This window comes from Thamnophis sirtalis, unplaced genomic scaffold, assembly GCF_051295495.1.
Source record: "Thamnophis sirtalis isolate CommonGarterSnake01/CBP01778 unplaced genomic scaffold, rThaSir2_p1.2 scaffold_7, whole genome shotgun sequence".
Lineage (NCBI taxonomy): Eukaryota > Metazoa > Chordata > Lepidosauria > Squamata > Natricidae > Thamnophis > Thamnophis sirtalis.
In genome coordinates, this window is record NW_028261387.1 from 76,143,287 (window position 1) to 76,153,429 (window position 10,143).

The 10,143-nt window shown below is 36.7% G+C and overlaps 1 protein-coding gene across 1 annotated transcript in view; it reads right to left on the reverse strand.

Annotated features, from left to right (window-relative positions):
- PTGIS (prostaglandin I2 synthase) overlaps positions 1 to 7,391 on the reverse strand; it is a 51,274-nt gene extending 43,883 nt beyond the window's left edge. Inside the window, exon 1 of the mRNA XM_087720454.1 lies at positions 7,196 to 7,391. Within this exon, the coding sequence (XP_087576580.1) occupies positions 7,196 to 7,293 (98 nt within the window). The 5' untranslated portion in view covers positions 7,294 to 7,391. The remainder of the gene's footprint in view (positions 1 to 7,195) is intronic.
- Between the last annotated feature and the right edge of the window lie 2,752 nt (positions 7,392 to 10,143).

Sequence of the window (10,143 nt, forward strand, 5' to 3'; positions counted from 1 at the left end):
GCAAAGTCCCTGCTTGATGCAGGAGAAGGTCTCTCAGCTGACGTTAAAAGCTCAGCCCCTAGGCTGATGAAGTAGGGATAGTTCAAAATGGAAGGAAACAGAAAAGAATGTGTTTACAGCTGGTGAGGAATTTTTACCTGTTTTAAAAGAGCCTGCCTATAAAAAAAACTTAAAGCTAATTTAAATCTAAGAATAAAAGAAATAAGTGGAGGAATTAAGCTTTGGATGGTTTTGGTCAGTGTGTTATCTTAATTTTTAAATGTTATTTTCATGGATTGAATTTATGCAAACTGTTTGAAATGAATGGATCAAGTTTTCTTCTTCTAAAATTTTTACTATTACTTTCACAACCTATAGACTAAACTTCTCCTTATTCATCACTACATGTGTCTTTTACTCTTTCTTTTCTATTTCATGTAAGAATTTGACTTTTTTAAAAACTTGGAATATTAAAAAATACAAAAAGAACAAAGAGAATTGCAACAATTGTAACAACAAAGGGAGAGATAACTTCTGCTCGAAGACTGAAAACTTGAGTATTGAAAACAAAATACTTTTACTTTCACTACTGATTATTCTGGTCTGGAACTTGAAAATCTCACAGTTTATAGAAAGTGATAAGAAGTAAAGCACCATTTCTTTATACAAAGGTTCCTTTGAAGTATATCCTTAACCAGAGATCTCATGGTGAACCTAGGTGTAACTTTGTAAAAATCTCCCAAGTCAGAGCAGCAGTGTTTTAACAGCTGGAAACAATGGCTTATTTCCAAAAACAGAGAGAAACTGTCAGCTTGCAAGAGATTTGCAATACAGAAATTATCAAATACATTTGGGAAAATGTTTGAAAAATTAGAGCACCTAACAGAAAAATATGATGAAAAGGATGGAGATGCTTATCAAATGGGAAAAACAGAGGGTAGAGTCCCAAGCAATAAAGAGAAAAATGACTACAAAGAAATCAAATCTGTTGACATCTATGGTGAATGGTTTCTGTCTGGAAATGGAAAAAGTGGAATAAGGAAAAGGGAACCAGATGGATGGGAACCCTACCCTAGATGGCAAGACACAGAAGAAGAAGAAAAAATAAAAGAACTTATGGACTTAAAGAGAGAAATTTTATTAGTAACACCATCGATAACAACACTGACAATTAAAGACAAGCTGATTAAGGAAAAAGAAGAAGGGCATTGAAATTACATGAGAGAATCAATAAACAAGGAGTTGCAAAGAAGAATCCATACAAACTTGGTTAAGGAGATGATTAGAGGACTGACGCCACAAATGGCAGAAGACATGAATCTGTTTCGCTACTGGAAAGATATAGGCTGAAAAATGAAAGTGTTTAATCTAAAACTAGTTGGATTTAGTGAAATTTAGTGACAATGGTTAAATAAACAATTGAAAATGATAATAATATATACATATATATTGGTATAACAAGTAGTAATTGGATATGAATATTGAATGGTACCTATGAAAGGAAGATGTGAAATTGTTTGGTTACATATAAAGATTAATAAAAAGGAACTAAAGAACTTGTTGAATCTAATGTCTAGCTTACTAGTATGGCAACTGTTAAGCCATCCAATGGCACATTATTCTCCTTTGAAAAAGATGGTGTGGTGATAGAATATCCTGTTTAGGTACACACCTTAGTGAGACTTGTAACTTTTAACAAGGGGAAGTTTGTTAAAATTTCTAATTCCGGAATTGATCGTAATCTGAGAGGTTGGGTGAGTCACAAATAGGTGCTGGGTACAATGGGATTTCTGTTCAGTAGCTTGCCAACTGGTGAATTTCTTTAATTTATTAGGATGTTCTTTGCCAGTCCATTATGCTAGTTAATCCCCTTCATTTAATATATTTATGAAATCCACCTCTTTCATTTCCCAACAGTGCTCTGGGGGCCTATATGGGCCTGATAGGATTGTTGGAAATAAATGTAAGGCACTTTGTTCCATAACATACCCTTTTCCCACTTCATTAAAATTGACTGTTGAAAAAAATAGAAAAAAGATTAAATGCTAAATGTATTGTAGGAACACAAAAATGTTAAAATAATTGTTCCAAAAATGCAAATCCTCACATTGGCGAGAGGTTGGGAATGTTTAATCCTTCAGAACAAATGTATCCTTTTGGTTTTCCTTTGTTTGATTCCTTCAAAACACGGAATAATATGGGCTAAAATTCTGTAAAGAGTTTCCCTATCTGTTCTTGTGTGTGTGTGTGTGTGTGTGTGAACCAAAATAATTTACAACTAATTAATCCTAGAAAACCTTGCACATAGGTCTTGAATCTTATAAATGCAAGTAAGTCAACCTTTAATCAATAGAACGTTCTTTGAATAAACATGAAGATTATTGCATTACAATGCAATTATAAAAAACCATATAGCTTTCCTCACTAGTCAATAGAAATTTTCTTCAGTCTGAAATCCACCCATATTTCTAAAGACTTGGGTAGTGTTTAATGTAATTCAGTATGTAAACATAAGTTTTTTAAATTTGAAATATGATAGAGTTTTTAAAAACTTAAGCTCCAACATTGGAACATACAAAATGTACATTTCAAAAATAGTATCATAGCATTAAACCATCCAAATATGCACATACTTGCTCGCATTTAAAAAAAAAACATGCATGGATTGAGTACTTTTAGATACGCTAGGTGAAAATAATCAATAGAAAACTGAAACGACGACATAGTGATAGAAGAGCAAAGAATACAATCCTGGAGATTAAGTGTTATAAAAGCCATCTGTTATACATTTTTACCTATGAGTAATTGTTGTTGAACCCAGCCATTATGAACTTAACAAAGGCTTGCCAAGATTGCGCAAAACTCAAAGAATTTGATGGAGAGCATTTTGGTGGTCAGATTATCTAACAACTGCAGAGACAGATGTAAAACAGGATGTGTCAGATGTGAACAAAGAGACTCACATGTGTAGAGTTCCAACTAACTACTTTATTGTTCTCTGACAATAATACAAAAATATGCCCATACTGGCACCTTTTGCTTGGAAAAGATTATATAACTCTCAAAGTCGTGTGGGGTGTTGTTGTTGTCAGACTTTGCCCATTGATGCTTATGTGGTGAGTCCAGGCTAATTCACTACTTGAGCCCTCTTCCCATCTAGGATGCTTGCTATCCCATGGGTACAAACCATAGGTGCTCTTTTGTAAATACTCATTATATCATGATTAGGAAACATGGTTCTCTAGATTTTTGGATGAAGTTTGGAAAGGTTCCTTTTCCAAATATTTTGTCTATTTTAGTGCTTTTACTTCAATTTTTTTGGAAGCAATCATGCAAATTGTTAGCAGTTGTGACTCTAAGGACTCAGAAATGGGGGTTGCTACACTGCAGCTGCAAATTGTTCATCCCTGGGCTAAATGCATCAATTATAATAGGAGTAGGGAAAGCACGCAGAGCAGTGTTTGTCAACCTTAGCAATTCCCCATGCTGGCTGGGAAATTCTGAGAGTTGAAGTGTGTATTTCTTAAAGTTGTCAAGATTGAGAAGCACTGACACGACCTTTGGATTTGTTCTCAACTCTTTGGCCATAAAGAAGCATCTGTGTGAACCTACAACTTTGATGAAATAATATGTCACACTTTTGTCAGTGCTTAGGTTCCTTTTGTCTTTTGTCTATGTTTGTGTGTAGGGGTCTACTAGATAAATATTCTTTGCTCTGGATCATACGACCAGGAGGGAGGACAGCTTCGAATGGAGGAATTGGCAGTGTTCTGTGTGTATTGGCTTTTTCTGGATTTTCCCCCCTAATCAGATCCTAGCGGGAGACCATCTGTTTTTTAATTTGGTTTTTCTTTTGAGAGCTGTTCTTACACACATTGAATTCTGAATCCTAACACATAAGGACCCATTCTTCTCAGTTTCCAGAGATTTATCATGCAGGAAAGCAGACTGACAGAACCTGGAGTCTCTGTATAAAATTACTTTCCAGCATACATTTTCAACATTGGGTTGGAAAGAATTAAAAATATCACACATTTTTTATCAAAATAGCTGTCAAGAGGTACAAATATATTATCCTACTGTAACATAAATAGCCTAGAATTTTGATGATGTAAGATTTTCTGTTATGGTAACAGAATACCTTTATATATGCACTTAATTTTCCTAAAAGGTTTTTTGAACAGCTAGTAAAACTGTTCTGTTACAGTTACAGTGATTAACTATTTTAGAAAGTTGCTTTGTTTTATTATAATCTTTTTTTAAACCAATTTTATTTGGGCTATTTTCCCCCTATATTATTTGTATGGCTTACTTTTAAACAGCCTCCAAAACACATTGGTATGGTTTGCACACTGCACTAAGCCATGATTTTAACTCATGCCCAGTTTCACATATGCTAGACCTAAAACATAATGATCTACAATGACACTTAAAAGGATGAGTGAAGCTACTCCTACAATAGAGGGGAAAAGAGTTTCAAAATATTAATAAACTTAATATGGAGAAATAAACTTTTTATGATACAGAATGCCATATGGGCTTTCAGATGTTGCTGTCAGATTCCACCAATATTGCTTAATTTTTGTGTGTGCGCACACACACACACACTTATACACATAATATACATCTATTTTTGGGGGAAAATCAGCACTCCCTTTACTGGTGGTAAAGGGACACTGGCTAAATTAAGTTATTATATGCTTTTTAAAAATCATAAGTAGTAGATAGTTTATTGCTTTTCTATTGTATATTCTGAAAAGATTGCAGAGAATAAATGGTCACAGCAGGTCAAAATCCATGCTTTCAAGGAATAAGTTGAAGGAAAGGAGTTTTCAATTGTTCAGTACCACTAGGCATTTTCATACATATTTTAAGTACGTGTATATGAAAACTGTATCTGTATGTTAAATGGAAGAAAATATTGTTCAGAAGTACACTTTATCAAAGTTACAAGTGACATTTGGATAATGTGTAAATCTCAGATCAATCTAGATTGGATAAAATAAAGCCTTAAATTGAAAAAATTGAAAAAAAGCCTTGTTATTTGCAAAAACAATAAAGTAAGTAAGTAAGTAAGTAAGTAAGTAAGTAAGTAAGTAAGTACAAGTAAGTAAGTAAACAAACAAACAAATAAATATCTATGAAATGGCATTGTGAGGGCGTTGGGGATTTGGGGACAGAATGCCTTCCAAATTATGGGATGCCAAGTTAGTTTTAATGAAAAATAATTTGGCAATGAACTAACCACAAGCCAAATGCCATGTTAACCATTTTTTATAGGTTGTTTGATCATTTTTCCCCAATGTCTAGGATGCAAATTAGTAAATGCTGAAGAGAAGTTATTTGGTCAAGAAACAGAATAAAGAACATTAAGTCCCAAGTACTAAATAAAGTATTTAATCTTACAAAAAATTACAAAATGCTCCATGTGCCAAAAGCAAACGGATGATGCTCAGAAAGAAAAACAGATGAAATATTTACCATTGCAATATTCATACGAATTCTACATATGAACTATTATGGAAAATGTATTCCATACCGAAACAAACATAGTGTATTAGCTAAGGCAAAAATGTTGGGTGGGCTGGGAGTGGGGGGGAGACTCCAGTATAATGGGGGAAAGTAGCCCTTCCAAACCCCATCCCCATCCCAGAAAGAGATGAAAAGTGCACTTAACTGCCCATGCAACTGCATTCTGTACCAACTGTAGATGCTTTTGAATTCGAATTAAACCATTTTAGGTCCATACAATATACTGTATTCTAAATTCACAAAATGAATTTAGCTTGCATAAAGCACAAATTGCTGCCCATGGTTAATACCAAAGAAGCTTAACATGCTATATTAATATAGCAGACATGGCTTACCTGCTTAAATTAAATCTTCTAAGATTGTACTAACCACACTTTTCAAAAGAAGTTGTAAATGGCATTTTCATATTACAATGTGTGTCTATTGCTCACTTAAGAACCATAGACATTTCTTAGACATAAAAATGGCATCACAAGTTGGCACTTGATTTTCCAGACTGGAAAGTTTTTGTTTTGGAACAACAGTACTGTAATACCACTGCCACCAATCAAGAAATGTAGACACTCTGGTGGGCACCAAGAAAAATATTGTGGGCAGACTTGGGGACTCCAGCATAAACTAGAATATTTTGTAGTTAGATCATCTATAACTCTCTTCTCAAAACACAACCACACATACCAGGTGAGATTTGAGAGCTGCGTAATGGGCACATGTTACGTGAACAAAGAAGTTACATAACAGATCATCCCAAAGGGTTTAGCTAAGTCCAACATCCGAAGCTAAGTCCCAGGAATCTGTCAAGCATAAAAGCTCCCTTCTATATAGTCACACCCTTTCGCTCCTATTTAAAGCAGATGAGCTTCGATTCTGATCCCAGAAACAATGCAATCAAAATCAATATGATTTTTTAAATATTCTTATTAAAAAGCCCTCTCATTTATTAGCTGGGTTGACACAAATGTTAAACTATTATGTCGTGAGTTAAAAACGCTTAATTCAAGACATAATAGTTTACATGAATCTGTGCAATTCTGATTTATTCTATAAAGTACAGTTAAACACAATTGTATATATAAAAAGTGCATGCAGCCTTCAAGGCTAGCTTGCCATTGCTTCAACCAGGATGTTTTTGAGATTTCCTACCTGCGCCAAAAACCCGGGTAATTCCGAGTGATATTTCCATCCAATTACTAACCAGACTTGGGGTTAGTAATTGTTATTTTGAGTTTAGTTATTTTGAGATCAACTGAAGCCATCTCAATGTTATTCTAACTCCACTGATTAACCATGCAATTAGTGGTGGGATTGTACTTCCTTTCCTAGCATTATCGGTAAGGTTGGATGAGTTTGTTTTCCAGTCTTTTCCAGTTGAAAAACTTAACCGGTCCTGTTTCTCCACCTCATAATTCAAATTACTTCCTCCATCAAATTACTCCCTTCCCGTAAGGATCTTGCTTCTATTACGCTTCCTACCTATTCCAAGCATCGTAAAGCGATTCACCTGTAAAGTATCTCTAATCATCGCGCCGACCGACCGACCTCACCTGTAAGGATGGAAGCCGTATTCACTACCGAGCTCCCAAACTTACTTCTGTGCTGTGGTGTAGCAGCGAGTCCAAGATCCCACCTGTCCCGATCCTTCCCCGGACGCCCGCGGGATGGATGGATCCCGCCAGACACTCACCTAGTCCTCCCGCTGAGGGAGGCCACCAGCAGTAGAAACAGCAGGAGCAGCAACAGGAGAAAGCCCAGCCAGCTTGCGCTGAAGACGAAGGCGCCCATGGTCCGGAGGAGCGAACGGAGACGGCCGCTCTGCCACGCTTTCCCCGACGCGCTGCGCTTCTGCCTGCGCCGTTCTCTGGAGCTTCTGTCGCCTCCGCTTTCTTCCCTGCTCCTGGCGTTCCCTTTCTTTGCTATCCAGGCCCGCAGCTCCTTTTTGAAGCGTTCCGCCCCCGCTCCGTGCCCGCGCTTGGCCTCACCTCAGCCCGACCGTGACAAGACTTCTTCGCTTCATGGAGGGGAGGAGAGCTGGCTGTCGCGTCTGTCTTTCCTCACCTGGTTTCACCTCAGCCCGAAGGGGTTGCCGAAAGATCTCCTAGCTTTTCTTTCCAGCGCTTCTTGGAAGCATTTTTTCGAGAAAGAGGAAGCCATTGACTAATCCCAGGGACTCCAGATTTTCCTCAACTCCCATTGCGTTGTGGCCCAGCTAGGCCCTAGGGCTAAAGGTAGGGTGCGGAGAGGGGACAAAATGGAAGAAGGGCTGCTCCGATTACAATTCATCAGAAAAAGCAGCTCATAAATGAATGGTTTCATCATACTTTATAGGGCCACACATCGCACATGGCATGACTGGGCGCAGAACAACAAAATAATTTTAAAAATATTCAAAAAATAATATTTTAGAAGGCTAAGAGACAGCATCCAATTACAAACAATGGAGCCACCTAATCAAATTATTGCTCCCTTGCGAGATCTCCAGGTTAGCAGGACCAGGTTTGGAGGGACTTCCAGAAGGTCAGGAGAGATGGTTCAGTCAACTAGCTGGGGATGTGATGTCCTTCATTGCCTACCCAAATGTCCTAGAAGTGGGACCCTCCCCATTTTTAAAGAAAGAGAGCTTTTGCTTGCATGGGTTATATTTAACAATATTTACCATATTAAAAGTTAATACTAACACATTCATGGAATAGTTAACATATAAAAATATCAATATTAAACCTATTAAGTATTAACAAATATTTTCATGAACAAAACTATATATATTTAACAAAACATGAAAAGAGTGACTTATTTTTAAATATTTTTCCAAGTATCTAATATCAGGCAAATATTTCTTATTTCCAGGACCTCAGACAGTCTTGATGGAATCCCAGGGGTCCTCAGATAACATTTTTTTAAAAACTGTCCCAGAGGAACAATCTACTTACTATCATGTCTATAAGGTAACATTTCCTAATGGAAATGTTAGAATATTAGTATTTCGCACAAATCTCACTTGAACATACAGTATAGTAACCCATATCTTTTCAGTTCATAAACCTACAGTAGTGTTAGAGACATCCTGAAACCAACAAAGAATCCCTAAGGAAATTGGTGCTGAAAGGTCAAATGTTGCTACTACTCTGGGAATGCAGCAAGGTGACATTGTGATCCTCCTCCATCTCTTGGCAAATTGATTAAAGAAAGGAGGGGTGACCGCAGGTTCTGTCTTTAAACTAGAAAATGCATCCCTTTCTCTTTGTAGGCTGTTGTGAATTTATTGGCTGATTGACTAAGTCCACTTCAGTGTCGCCTCCCTCTAAACCAACTCTGGGTGATATGCAATATAAAGAGAACAAGATAAAACTCAGCAAGGTACAGAAAAAGATAGTACAAGAAATAAACAAGACAGAAATCCAGAAAACCAACAGCAAAATATATACAATAGATACTAAATACATCCAACCTATGGTTGAGATCCAGAACACCACCTGGCTGCTTGTAGACTGAGTGCCAGCTTGCATGCTTAGATGAACAATACATGTCTCTATTAATGAGAGATGGCTTTGCGATTCAGGTAGTTTCTTTAACCTCTCTCTGCTTTATCTCTGGTGGGCAGAACTCTAGTATCTTTCATGAACAAGACTTAAAACAGTTCATTTAGTGAAAGTTTGAAGTAATAATGGCACTGAAAAAAGTAACTTACAGCTGTTTTTTGCCTGACCGTTGCAGCATTCCCGTGATCATGTGATTAAAATTCAGATGCTTGGCAATCAACTCATATTTATGGCAGTGTCCTGGGGTCATGCAATCACTTTTTATAACCTTCTGATTAGCAAAGTCAGTGGAGAAGCCAGATTCTTTTAACAACTGTGTTACTAACTTAACAACAGCAGTAATTCACTTGCAGTAACAGCTTTGGCAAGAAAGGTTGTAAAATGGGGCAAACGTCACTTAATAAATGTGTTACTTCACAATAGAAATTTTGGGCTCAATTGTAGTCTTAAGTCAAAAATACCTGTACTGGTTGAAGGCACCAGCTGGAAGAATAGGAGATTGAAAGTTCTGTTCCTGCCTTTATCATGAAATTAGCTAGATGATGACCTTAGGCCAATTCTTCTCTCTCAACCATTGGAAGAAGGTGGCAAGGAAAAAACATTTCACAAATCTTGCTCAAAAAACCTCAGGGGTTAATCAAGGCAGGCACCAGAAGACAGGACTGACTGGAAACTCATACACAAATGATAAACTATATAGTCAGGAATTTGATTTAGGGTTTTCTTTCTTCTGTGTGATGGTTTATACTCTGTAAAATTTGGAGAATTGGGAATAATTTCAGCCTTTCGTCATCCTTCAGGCTGTGTTCAGGATACTATATCTTTTTCTTTTAGAATCTTCTTGTGATCTGATAATAATCTGAAACCACTCTAGTCTTTTTAAGAGATTAAGGTAGACAGTTTTCTATTGTTCCTGGCCCACATCATCCTGTGGTTTGCCTGGAATATGCTATGTTTGTTTGGATTTTTTCTTTTAAAATTAATTTGTACATGGACACATGACATGATCTGGGCAGTTCTATAATTTATGTTGATACTACATTGTCATACTTAAAGTAAAACAGGCCTTTGCCTTTTAAAACATATTAATCATTTT